Genomic DNA, 13,838 nt, shown 5'->3' with positions numbered 1-13,838 from the left:
TAGGATTACAGGCATGAGCCACCGCGCCCAGCCCAGGCTCAAGTTTTAAGGACAAAGAACTATACTTCTATAAAAATGTTTAAGTCCTACTAGTAAATAACTGGTAAAGTTTATAGTTAATCTCTCCCACCACCTTGCATTACCTATTGACTAAGTTTATTAAACCAACCAATATAACCATAGGAAATCTTAAGCAATTGTCAAAAGCAAATTGTGTCCATAAAAGAAGAAAATGTATAAATATATTGACTATTTAATCTGAACCTCTATCAAAAGCAAAGTAAATTTAGTACTGATGCTCAAATGCTGCAAGTTAGAGAATATAAACAAGGTCACATTGTGCCATACTTACTACTTCCAATCTGTTGCCCTATGAGTGAAACTTCATGATAATGAGGTACTTTGATTCTAAATATCCACATTATATCATATCGTATTAATTCCATTCCACAGTCAACTTTATATTAATAATTGTTGTTATTGCTTTACTTTGCTCCTATATGCAAAACCCTATGCTAGGCATGTATAGAGTTTATCTCTAAATCTCACCTTGAAAGATAGTAATTATCAGCCCCATTTTACAAATGAGTATGACAGCCCACAGAGGTTACAAAACTGTCCTAACAGTTGAATTTTAGTGTTTATTTCTCATTTGTAAAAACAGATAAAACCTACATGTCTTGGGGTTATCTCCAACAAGTGAGGAAACTGGAATTTGAACCCAAGGCCAAAGTCCATGTTCTGTCCATGATACCAAATCATATCCTCCTCTGTTTAAATAAAGGCCAATGCACTAGTTTAAAAATAATTTAAAATATTTCCTTTCTGCAAATTCTCAAAATGTACTCCCAGTAGTAAATTATTTTTGAAATACTCATTATTAAAATAATCATAAGTTTCTTTTTATGTTTTTAAGACATGTAGTATAAATTCAGTATAAAACTACAATATGGGATAAAATTTTTTTTTCTTCTATAAACAACAAAAACAAACAAACCTGTGTGGTCTTTCCAGATCCAGTTTCTCCTACAATCAAAACTACTTTATTTTCCTTTATTATTTTAACAATTTCTTCTTGTTTTTCAAACACTGGTAAAGACTGCCTAAAAGAATCAAATTCAGATTCTCCTCTTTTCACTGGAATCTGAGGTATGCCATTGTTGAGTCGCCCACTTGTCTTGCTCATTTCCCGGTTTTCTTTGAAAATGAATAAAGAACAAAAAATGTATGATCAACATCGAAAAAGTGTTAAAAATATAAGTAATTTCTAATGCAATTTCTTTCAACACTCAGTCTATATAAAGTTAGCAAGCAATATCTCAACTGTCGTATTCCTACACTTACTACTCTTATGGAACACATTATATATTTCAGTATCAATTAGAAAGCAAACCTCTCAGAAGTATTTCTGGTGCATAATGTTTAAAAATTAATCATTCAACAGCTATTAAAAACAAATAATTCTGATAATCAAAATGATTTTCAGGCTTGCTGTAAGTTTCTATCAATAATGTCACAGAAAATTAAAATTTTATAGTAGGAAATAACATGTATTATACTTCTAAGATCTGTTATAATACATACAATACACAAACACATTAAAAAAAGAAAATACCCCATATGTGTTTAAGTTATACAGGTAAGATTAAGTGATCAAATAAAACAATGTGTCAATAAGGTCCTAATGTTTAACAAATTTCCTAACTGAGTATTGCAGCCAACGTCCATATTTAACTAAACAGGCAGAAATAAAGAAGAGGCATGATCTTCACATAGCTCAAAATATTTTTGTGTGCCTATATTTAAATTTTAAGTTCCCTGCCTTTTTTTTTTTTCTTATTGCAAAGTATTTGTTTTGGTCATATAAAGTTTAAGTTCTTTCAAAGGATCACATATTTTCTACATTCTGCCAACCTAGTCCAATAGACAATTATAATTATGCAAAGTCCATCACTACAGGCAATAAAATAGTTTTCTCACTAGGGACACAATTTTCCCATATAGTAAAATTACAACTTCATTTTATAATCTAAATATATTATTATCTACCTTTGAGTAATTTAATATACTGAAGACTCTATCCTGTCTCTTACCAGAAGCTAAAGCCCCAATTCAAAATCTCACTCATTAGTGTGCCATGGCAGCGTAATATAGAAAGTCCAGAACTTGTAGTCAAATCCCAGCTCTGCAGTTTATCAGCTGGATGAGTGGCCTTGACCAAATTATTTAACTCCTCTGAGCCTCAGTTTCTTCACCTGTGAAATAGGGGAAATTCTTACCTTGCAAAGGTTGTTATGAGGCCCTATAAAGGATTTAGTATACTGCCTAGTACACCGTAAGTGCTCAATAAATGGTAGCTATTATTATAACACTTAAAAAAAAGACTTGGTTCAACTCCATGACATGCCCTAACACTGCATTTTGTTCCAAAATTTTCACAACTCTTAATCATTTCTAAAAAACTGTTCAAATTGAGAAATCTTATTTCATCCTAGTTTTTAAAAATAAATCTAAAATGGAAAAAGAACAATCATCAAGTAATAGATAGGGTAGACAAGGAAGCTCCCCAGAAAATACATACCAGCTTCAACTGCAAACACATTTCCTCTTTCTGTCTTAGGCAGAAGTTCAGTACGCTCTTTATTGGTGACAGGAAATCTTTGAATTAGGCTCCTAACAGCATGTTTTGTATTATGAGTCAAATTACAGGTCATCATTGCATGAGCTGTTTCTGATCCATCTTTCTTCTTCACAGTTAGGTATCTATTTGCTCCCTTTCTGAATATTAATAAAAATCATTTATTTACTATATATAGTCAACTCGTTCACACATGACGTATGCCTACTTAGAAAATACGTCTCAAGTAAAACAACGAAAAAAATCAAAATGCTTTGGGATAAGATGCTGAAAGTCCCAAAAAAATCAGTAAAGAGAGGTTTGGGCTAAAGTGACTATTTTCAATTAAAATTTCAAAGAGCTGCAAATCTAAATGTAATCAGCAAAAAGGGCTTACTTACCCATAAGTGTTAAAGTTTGTCTTAAGCAGAATTCATGGTAGATGAAACATTACCACCTAACACATGCTGGGAAACATACAGGGGGGAAAAAATAATCTGAACAATTAGAACCTAAAAATGATAATGAAAAAGTTATGGTTCGCTGTTCAGACTGATATGTCCCATTGAATGTTTCCACAGTATGTTGGTAATGTCACACTCCCATGAAAACCTGTTAAAAGAGCCAAGTTTAGTGGCTGGACCAAAAAAGCATAAATCAGATTACTGATAACTATTTTCAGATGCATTTTTTTTAAAGCTTCTGGTTCTACCCTTCAATAATAAGGTAATGATGATTTATAACTGTTCTAGCTATTTGCTGTAGGTATATCTATATCTTCAACTGGTCCGGGACTGAGCATGTCTTTTATAACTTTTGCAGCTCCAAGAGTACTGGGTATAATGTTATACATACAGGAAGTCCCAAATGTGTTTTGAATGATTTAATAACAAACACCTATAATCCAGCAATGTAGTAGTGGTTAAAGCTCAGAGACCTGGGTCTGAATCCCACCTCTACCACTTACTAGCTCTGGGACCATACACAAATTATTTAATGGCTGTGAGCCTAAGATGATAATAATACTTACCTCAAAGGATTATTCATATAAGTAAGATAATACAGTATCTACCACAGAATAGACTCTAAATAAATGAAAACTATTATTGTAATTATAGTCAGAAAAAAATCATTTCTTAAAGAAGTTACCAAAATATTCTATAAAATGTTTTACCATTTGTTAATATCACTATCATATTATAGAAATGAGCAATTGTTAATATCACTATCATATTATAGAAATGAGCAACATAGCCACAAACACAATAACAATTACATGTATAATTTTATAATTTTCATTAGATATAAATTTTGTCAACAAAATCTTCACTATAAGAATGATATTAAAGTGGGATTAACCTACAATTTTAGCATTTAAGTCTTCTAAGTGAGGCTTTCAATTTATCAAGATTTTTAATTTCTGGAAACTCTTTATTGAATGCTTTAATGAATTATAAGCTTTCTATGCTATCCTCCACTCCTTAACAAGTGCTTAGATGCTTAAAATGATGCTACAAAGATGAAATAGTAAAAATTTAACCTGATTCAGCAATTTTGGTTATTTTCATGATAAACCAAAATTATTGGATTCTAGAAATGTTCTCTGTAAGTAGTTCTTTTCCCATGAACCTTTCTGAAACTTTAGGACAGTCATTATAGACTCAATCATTCATTCCCCTTCTGTAACATTCACTTCATAAAATTTTAACTACATAAAGCAGAAAATATGCTGAAATGAGCATTAGAGCAAAAGTCAGAGGGCTAGTGTTCGGCTAGTAATAACCTTTCAACTAACTAGTTATATGATCAAAAATAAATCATTTTACTTCTTTAACACTGTATACTGGTTAATTTAAAAGACTTCAATATTTCTAAGAGCTCCAAAATGCTTTAATTTTCCTAAAAATCATCTTGGAAAGGTTTTGCTATATTTCACCTTTAATTTTCTTTTATTTATTCATTTATTCGATCATTCATCATATGTAAATTGAGCACCTACTGTACACCAGGCACTATGGTAGAAACTAGGATTACAGAGTTGAGTAAACTATATTATTCTCTTTCTTCAATTAAGCTCACAACTAAAATGATGGGTCAGATCGATACCTTCCTAACAGAGGTTGCCTAATATAGCATTTATGTATAAAAATATACTCACAATAAGCAGGTGTGAGTATTTAGCCATTACCATTTAAAATTTACTGAATTCAATTTGCATACAGATAGTAGGGCAGAAAAATAACATCAACTTAACAGTGTTTATGTTTCAGTAAAAGATTCTACTGTGGCTATTACTGCTCATTTCTACCACATTCAGCAACACAGTGACAATGCTATCATAAAAGAATTAATGACATTTTTGGTAAACTATTTATCTCATGTTGTAAGGAATGAAACATTCAGAAGAGATATGTGTACCATGTAAACTAACACTGAGATCTCATCGTGCTTTCATACCAAGGTAATTAAAAACTATGCTTTGATGGAAAACAGATGAATCTCCTTTATAAAGCAAAATTACAAACTAGCTGCACGTGTGGAAAAGATGCTAGCTAAGTGAAATTCACAAGAATTTTTTAAAAATAATAAAGGCAAACCCCAAATGCAACTTTTAAGTATAAAAGTAAATGTAATAAAATTATAGATAAGAACATCATAACCTCTAACTTTCAAAGGGTAAAAGTAACCAATGCATGCTATAATAAAGTTTTGGCATTTTCCATGGCTTTTTCCTTTTATATTAGAAAAATGATGTAAATAATCATATTTGATGCAATTCTAATAGTAATCAATTTATCAATTTACAAAGCATGTTACTGAACATTTAGCTCAGATATAACCATATGCCTCAATAGTCCCTACTCCCCAAGTCTGACTACTTAAAAAACTCACAGTCACCAAAGAGCTAATGTCTCCAAAAAAAATGATAGGCATTCATTTGATGCCTAGCAGATACTTAATTCCACATCCCTTTCATTTATACTTCCATTAGGCAGACAGGTGCAAAGATCTAGCTCTGAACCATTTTCTCCCCCAATACTCTAATACACAATTACAAATTTATTAAAGTTTGCATCATACTAATTTGCATTTTATGATTACCTAAAAACTAATAAATAAACCAACCAGTTAACTTTATGTTGTCACTAAATTGAACACAGTTGCTTTCATGCCATGATGACTATTTACATCTGTTCTTTTTCTGGTCTTAATGAACCATAAGCAACTTGGAGATGAGACCTATCTGATATTTCTGTTCTAACTCCTCACAGCACCTAGTACATTGCTATGAACTCACTGTGAAGATCAGAAATTAATTAGCTAAACAATTGTATTCAAATCTTGGGTCTACCACTTACTAGCTGTGTGATCTTGGGAAAATTTACTTAACTAGGCTTTAGTTGCCTCATCTGTTATATAAGTACCAAATATTAGTAACAGAATCTACTTACAAAACTTATAAAACTGTTGCTAGGATTAAATGATAATCCATTTAAAGCTCCTAGCACAATGCCTGTTGCAGAACAGCACTTAATAAATGTTAGCTCCTTCTTCTAGAAGGAATGCAACCCTGCTGACAGCTTGATTTTAGCCCATGGGACCTGTGTTGGACTTCTGACCTCCAGAACTGTAAGATAATAAACTTTTGTTGTTTTAGCCACTAAAAACAAAAAAAGTTAGCTCCTGTTATTATTGGACACAGCAGTGTTTATTTTTCAATAGATGTCTAAAAATTCACTAAGAGAGTTCATTACCTTAAAGACATTCTTCCTGTTTTAGCTGGGGAAAGAGAAGGTAAATGCAGTATGTAACTTTCCAAAACAGGAGGCAAGTAAGGTAGTAACCCAAATTTTAAAAGGGGTGCTTCCTGGTAGGTTGGAGCCTTCTGGTCAGGGTGAATAGAGTACTTCAGTATCTATTAAGCAGTGACTTTAGCAGTCACAGAGTAAGAAATCTGTACTTGGAAAAATATACTTTCATATACTTTGTACTTTCTCATTCCACAAATTTTTAACGGAGGTTCATTCTGTAAATTGCATTTTGTATACCTTGTACTAAGAAAAATAGAAAAGAGATTTTTGTTTTGGTTATGAACAAACCAAAAAGACTAAGAAAAGTGTGCTCTTAGGACCCAAAAGGAGTGACCTCAGTTGAGGAAAAAAGTAAATGAATTATGAGGTGAAATTTTTGTTATGTGAAATCTGACTAGAATTTCAAAGACAACTTTAGGACATATTAAAGATCACAAAATGGGGGTGTTACTCCAGGAAGAATGTTTCACTAAAAGATGAATAATTATAAAAAAAGAATCAAAACCAAAGTAAATTCAACTCTTTAGAAGAAGATGCAAAATCAAATCCATCACAAATGGCTTCATTTTGAAAGAAATAATATCAAAAAGGAAAAATTAATCAGAAAAAAATTATAAATTATCATCTACAAAGTCTAGAATCTATTTTTAAAAACCTTACATGAAGCCCAAAATAAACTATAGAATCTTAACTAAAACAAAGAGATTAACCCCTTTATACTTTACATTTAAGAAAACAGGCCTTCAAAGTGAAGAGACTTGACCAAAGCTGGAGAATGAGACAATGAGAGACTAAGAGTAGAATCCAGGCTTTCTGTTCTTTACTCCACACCAGGTGACCTCTCAGATATGTACTAAGGAACCATTATACCTGGCACACACGTGCACACACACACACACACACACACGCACACACACACAATTTTGCTAAATCAATGAAGTTAATGCTAGGAGATTTAAAAAAACAAAAAAATCTTTGCCAAAGAGTAAACAGAAAAGCCCATGAAACTCAGGTACAAATTCTCATATAAATGAAAAAGAAGGTTTTGAGAGAAGTACATTCAAAGTGATTTAGTTCTTTATATGAAAAGAAGGAAAATCATTTGAGAATCACAAGGACCACTAAATAAACATTGCACAAAGTTTGCTCAAAGATGCAAAGGGGAGGGAAGAAGCTAGGATATTTTCTAAAAAGAGGGTTTGGGAGCATTAAGGTTATAGGTATTAAGGACTAGATAAGTAGGCAGACTTTCCTAGTTTCTCTTAGTATCTCTCCTTTTCCCTCTCATTCTCTCTCTCTCTCTCTCTCTGGCTCTTCAATGTTTCCTCATCATCCTTTTTTGTTCTGATAACTTTTCTTGATCTCTCCTTCTCCAGGTAGCTCTCCATTCTGGATCATTCCTTAAATGACTATGTTACTGAACAGAAATAGAAGTAGTCTATTCTAATGGACTGCTTTTCTAAGAGTAATTTCTAACAATCATTTCTAAGTCAATTGTTTAGAATTCAACACCCATTTAACCACAGAAATGATGCAGCTACAGAACGGTACATTTATAAAAGGTGTTTTCCAGTGCAGGCCCAAAACCTCTTATCTGCAACTCTTAACCCCAAACAGCACTGAAAACTGGAAGTTTTTTCATAAGTCTGCAGTAACTTTATTTAGCAGCAAAATCTAATTAAATTGACATGACTTATTAATAGTCTTTATCTTGGTGTGTGCAGTCATACACTTTCCAGCAAAAATATTAATGTGACTAAAGGTAATGGCCATAACTTATTAGGGGTATTACATAACATATTGCAAATATACCCTTATACCTTTCTAAACTCTGAAAATCTGAATCTCATATATTTGGCCCAGCTGTTTCTGGATAAAGTATTGTGGCTCTGCATTATATTTTTATATTCAAGTGCAGCATTTTACTTACCTAGTGGACTATACTATGGGCATGCTCAAGCATCTAACCGCTGTCCTAGACTGGCCTTAGTGGTGTTCAAAATGCACATTAAGCTAAATCCCCTGTCTCAGTGAATAATACATCACTGTAATGGGCATTCATATGCAAGGTATTTCCACATCCACTAGTTTCACCTTAGGACATTCCTATGTATTTATTAATATTTTTACTTAATAAAGTTTTATTTTCTCTCTTCTTAACTTAAAAACAGGTAAGCTGAAATTTTATCTTTTTCTCCCTCTATATCAGTGGTTCTCAACCTGAGTTAATTTTGTTCCCCAGGGAATATCTGGCAATGTCTTGAAGCATTTTTGGCTGTCACAAGGGGGGTTGGGAGTGTTAGTGGCAGGTACGTATTGTAGGATGCTGCTAAACATCCTACAATACACAAAATAGAATAAGGAATTATCCAGCACAAAATTTAAATAGCAACAATACTGAGGAACCTTACTTTATATTGATCCCACCATTCTTATTTACAAAATGAAATAGCTCCACAGAATTTTAGAGTTTTCCAATTTAGATGGCTCAATCGCCTTTCCCCATTTATAGATCAGCAATCCTCCAAAATAAAAATACTACTTCTCCCTGTTCCATTTTATCATTTCTAATCATCAGATTCTTTACTTGGTAGGAAAGAAATAATGGACCTATGTTCTAAAGCTTACCATTACAATAAAGTAACAGTAAAAGAGGTAAGTACTGTAAATAATTGTACCTATTATCTTTTGTACATCCATTCTTCATAAAGAGATCTAGTTTCCAAAAAAATGAAAATATTTTTCTCAATCATTTAAACTTTAAAAAAATCTAAACTATTTTTTCTTACATTGTAAAATTTACCTTTTACAGGTAAAGCATTCACAGTATACCACCCCAAACTATGTCATCCTGGCATAAGGATTATTTTGAGCTGAAGGAAACTGAGAAAAAGCAGACCCAAGAAAAACTCTCTGTCCTCTCTCTCTTTACCAAGAAGGACAGGACTATTCTCAATGACAGAGACCACTCTAGATTTTTCTGAACCAAGAGATAGCACCAGAGGAAACTACATAACCAATTTTGCTAAAACAACCCACATCTTCCATTAGTTTCCCCATATATTTACCTTCCCACAATCTGCAGCATCTAGAAGCTCAAAGAAAGCTTTTTCTTTCTCTTGTCACTTTTTTACAAATTTATTGTTGTTTATTAAGAAGCTTGTTGTTTATTAAGCTCGAAATTTGAGTTACTCATCACTAAGGTCACCCCTGTGTATGTGGATGCACATTTTAATAAACTTGTTTGTTTTTCTCTTGTTAATCTGTCTTTCATCAGTTTAATTTGCAGAGTCCCAGCCAATGAACCAAAGCTGGGTGCAAGAAAGCTTTTTGCGCGAGTGAGGTAGAAGGACAGAAGGAAGAAGAAATTCAATTCGGTACAGACCTGAATCAGTTTACCTACATACAATATAATTAAGAATGTGAAGAAAAGCTATCAGCTTACCCTTTACTTTTAGAGACCAAACCAAGAGACTGACTCAATCGATGAATAAAGGCTCTTTCAGTACTGGTCAAAGAAGAAGGAAATTCCATTTCTACATGAAAAAAAAAAATAGTAGTACCATTTATAGATAAACAATTTCCCTTCAAGTAATAAACACATAAAGTGTGAAAAAATATGTATGTAATCAAATGTATTATATTTTATGTGAATAGTTAACTTATATTTCATGTATTTTATGTAAAAGTTAATAAAACATATTTTATTAATTCAGTAACATGTCTACCAGAATTCTGATATTAATAAAAAGACATCTAGGTATTAAACCTAAATGTTATAAAGTACTCTGATGTTCACGAAAGACGACTACCTCTTATTTATGCTGGAATCTTGAGTTGATATAATGACTGAATATATTAGTCCTCAATTAACAAATTGTTTATTTCCTCCAATGACAAGGTATGCTCAAGCACTATGAATTCTCAACACGAAACTCCACTGCTTTTGCTTTCAAACCCGTGTAAAATTCACATTTCACTATTTCAGACTGGATTTGTTATTTTGTAGCAGTTGTTATTACACTGCTAAGGATTCACCTTCGCTTAATATAAGCTCAGAATCACTCTATTCAAGTCATTCCCCGTTTTGGACCGTAAGCTTCCAGAGTAGCAAGTCCCCTATGAAGCCAGCAAGTTGGAATGAGCACTCAATATACTGTACAGACCTCCACAGGTCACCTGCTGGTTTTGCATGATGTGACCCAAGACAAGCTTTCTAACCTTAAGAGGTGTGAAAGACGCTTCATATGCCAAGACAAGTTTAATGTATTTAAGTGCTTGGTGTGACACTCCTAGGATTTAAACGAAGCACTACACAATGCCGGAGCATTTACTTATCTGTTTGATAGCCTTCTGCTCTTCCACTTCTGTAGCTTAAACGTGCCTCAGTTAAGACTACACCCCGATTTAAAAAAACAAATTCTTTTTAAGGATAGGCGCTTACTAATACCTATAAAGAAAAATGATGCTGGGAAGAACCTGGGAAAAGATAAATTTCCCGCTTGCGAGCAACGGGACCTTTTCGCCTTCGGACGCCAGGCCAGGGCCCCGGAACCCGCCGATCGGTACAACAGCTTGCGGGTCTTTACAACCCACGGAAGGGTCAACAACCGCGCCCGGGCCCTGCTCCCACCTCCGAGGCCCCGGGAGGGCGGCCCAGTCTTCCCTCCCTCCCTCTGCTGAGGCGGACCCTTCACGCCAGGAGTCCGGGTTTGGTGGGCGTGGGTCGCGGACGGAGGTGGGGACGGCCGGCAGGGTCCGTGTCGGGAACCTCACCTCTCTGGTCCCCGTATCGGAAGCGCTCCAGGGCGATATTGACTGCGATCTTCACCTCCTCATCAATCCGAATGTCCTTCAGCCCCTTGGCCCGGACGCCGCCCCCAGGGCCACACGGCGCCGGGCCGCCCCCTCCGCCACCGCCGCCACCGGCAGGAGCTGGCGGCCGCGGGGAGACGCTGCTCGGCCTGGACATGGCCCTGAGGAGAGGCTCTCCCCGCGCGGCCGCGGCCAGACCTGCCGACTGACAGCCAGTAACAGGGACAGCGGGTCTCGGGGGCCACCGCCGACGGCTCCGCGGGCGGCCTGCGCGGGGCCGGGGTCACCAGAAAGCCCCCAGTCACCGCAACAGCTAGAGAGGCACCGGCGCCACTAAAAACCCCGGCGAGGCGGAGAGCGCGGACGTGATGACGTCACCAGGGCCGCCAGCGCACGTGACCTCGGCGCGTCGGCCGCTGACAGAGCGGCCTCTGCAAGCCCGGTGGAGGCCCCCAGGGGACCTGATGCTCTAAGTCCGCCTGCACTCCCTGCTAAGGGCCTCTCTGTCATCCTTTATTCTGTCACTCATTGGCTCCTTTAATCCCTCTTAGTTCCTTCAGTAAGCATGTCTGGGCTCCTCCTATGTGCCTCACACTATGCCATGCCCTCGATATACGTTAAGCAACCAGACAAGGTTCCTGCCTTCATGGAGTTCATACTCTAGTAGGAGCAGGGTTGCCAGATACAGCAAATAAAAATACAGGATGCCCAATGAATTTGTGTTTCACATAAAGAATAATTTTTTAGTATATGCGTTTCCCATGCAATATTTGGGAACAGATCATAAAAAATTATTCATTGTCTATCTGAAATTTAAATTTAACTGAGCATCTGTATTTTATTTGGCAACCCTAGATAGGGGTGACGGACAATAAACGAATAAATGATTAAATGCTAGTTGTAAGTGCTATATGATATGATGGAATAAGGAGGTGGGCCTCTGCGGGAAGAGTTATGAGAACTTCCACTTCCTTACTTACAGTCTCACTAACATAAATCTAATTCCGACCACCCTAACTGCTTTTACTCTGGTCTACCTATTAATATAATCATTCTCCAGAGAGCAACAAGAGTGACCATTAAAAAAAAAAAGGCAGATAGGATTACACGTGGACATAAAGTCCCTCAGTCACACTCCATTGCAACTTGGACAAACCCTGAATTCCTTACCATGCCCTTCAAGACCCTGCCTGATCTGGCCCCTGCCTATCTCCATGATCTCATCTCCTACCACGCTCACCCTCACTTACGATGCTCAAATGGACTAATTTCTTTCTGTCTGTTGAACACTAAGCTCCTTACCATCTGGGGAATTTTCCACTTGGATAGTTTTCTCCTGCGCAAAACAATCTCCCTCCCGGAACTTCACGTGGATGCCACTTTCTTATCACCTAAAGTAGGATTCCATTCCTTACCTAGACAGAATCTCTCATTGCAATCTGTTGTCACTTACCAATGTTTGAAATTATTTTATTTATTATTAATATTTGCTGTTCCCACTAGGAAATAAGCTCCTCAAGAGCAGAAACCGTGTTTATCTTGTCATTGTTTCATCAGTACCTAGAACTGAGTAGGCACACAATAAATATTTTAGAATCTAAAATTAGGACTGAACATCTCTGCCCTCAGAAAACTTTCATATAATCCTTAAGCTCCTGATATCTTTGGTTGACTACTAGAAAGAGTTCTGGACAAGTCCTATATTCTGGCCCTGGCTTACAGCAAGAATAACTAGCACTGAGGATAGAATATCCTAATTTCCAGAAGATGTATTATAGACTTTATAAGAAATCAGAAAGTAAGCCACAGAGAACAATTACCTCCTTCACTGAAGCTGACATAGGAAAGACCATACAACCCCTGTGCGTCTATATAGAACTTGGGTGGGCAACTCAGCATCAGTTAAAGAGTAATTGTCATCCCTGCCATGTTAATTAGTCACTTTCTTACAGTGTTTGGCAGGATATCATAGTGACAAATAATGAAAAAATTTGGCAGCTACCACTGTAACAAGGTGATCAAGTTAACATCACTGGTAATAAGATACATCAACAACATCATTTCTGTGGTATTCTTGTCAAAAATACAAAACCTCAATCTAATCATGACAATCAGACAAACCCAAAAGCCTGTTCAGGGGCATCCCATAATCACTATAGTCCAGTGAGTGCTGCTGTGTGTCTTACATTTCTCCCTTTTCTAAATGGGAAACTTTAATGCAAGTACGTTACCCCTGCTCTATCACATCATATAGGGTAGCTGAGTGGGGGTCATTATGTAGTACATATTTACAGAGTACATAGTACTGTGTATCATCAACAGTTTCTGGATGCAGTGACTAGATAGAACTTTGGGTGTCTCTGAGAGAGTGTATGTATATTCCATGAGTGATAAGAAGGGGGCTAAATGATATTTGGTGACCAGAAGTATGTACTGTGGCGAAGAATACTACTGCTCACCAAAAAATGTGATTCTCTTCTTCTTCCTGGGCATTATGATAATATTTCCCAACTCCCTTGCACTTAGGTGGAGGCCACGTGACTGAGTTCTGGCCATTGGAATCTGGCTAGAACTGATTTACACCACTTCCAGGC

The 13,838-nt window shown here is 36.0% G+C and overlaps 1 protein-coding gene across 2 annotated transcripts in view; it reads right to left on the bottom strand.

Annotated features, from left to right (window-relative positions):
• Window positions 1–11,578, bottom strand: part of YTHDC2 (YTH domain containing 2) — a 68,607-nt gene extending 57,029 nt beyond the window's left edge. For both annotated transcript variants that reach the window (XM_045566241.1, XM_045566242.1), the window contains exons 1-4: window positions 11,206–11,578; window positions 9,875–9,965; window positions 2,582–2,778; window positions 998–1,197 (exon numbers count right to left, since the gene is read on the bottom strand). In XM_045566241.1, coding sequence (XP_045422197.1) covers window positions 998–1,197; window positions 2,582–2,778; window positions 9,875–9,965; window positions 11,206–11,401 — 684 coding nt within the window. In that variant the 5' untranslated portion in view covers window positions 11,402–11,578. The remainder of the gene's footprint in view (window positions 1–997; window positions 1,198–2,581; window positions 2,779–9,874; window positions 9,966–11,205) is intronic.
• Window positions 11,579–13,838: the final 2,260 nt, after the last annotated feature.

The sequence above is a fragment of the Lemur catta genome, chromosome 12, assembly GCF_020740605.2.
Source record: "Lemur catta isolate mLemCat1 chromosome 12, mLemCat1.pri, whole genome shotgun sequence".
In the NCBI taxonomy this organism is placed as follows: Eukaryota; Metazoa; Chordata; class Mammalia; order Primates; family Lemuridae; genus Lemur; species Lemur catta.
The sequence above is the reverse complement of the archived record's forward strand: the minus strand, read 5'-3'. Positions and strand labels throughout refer to the sequence as shown.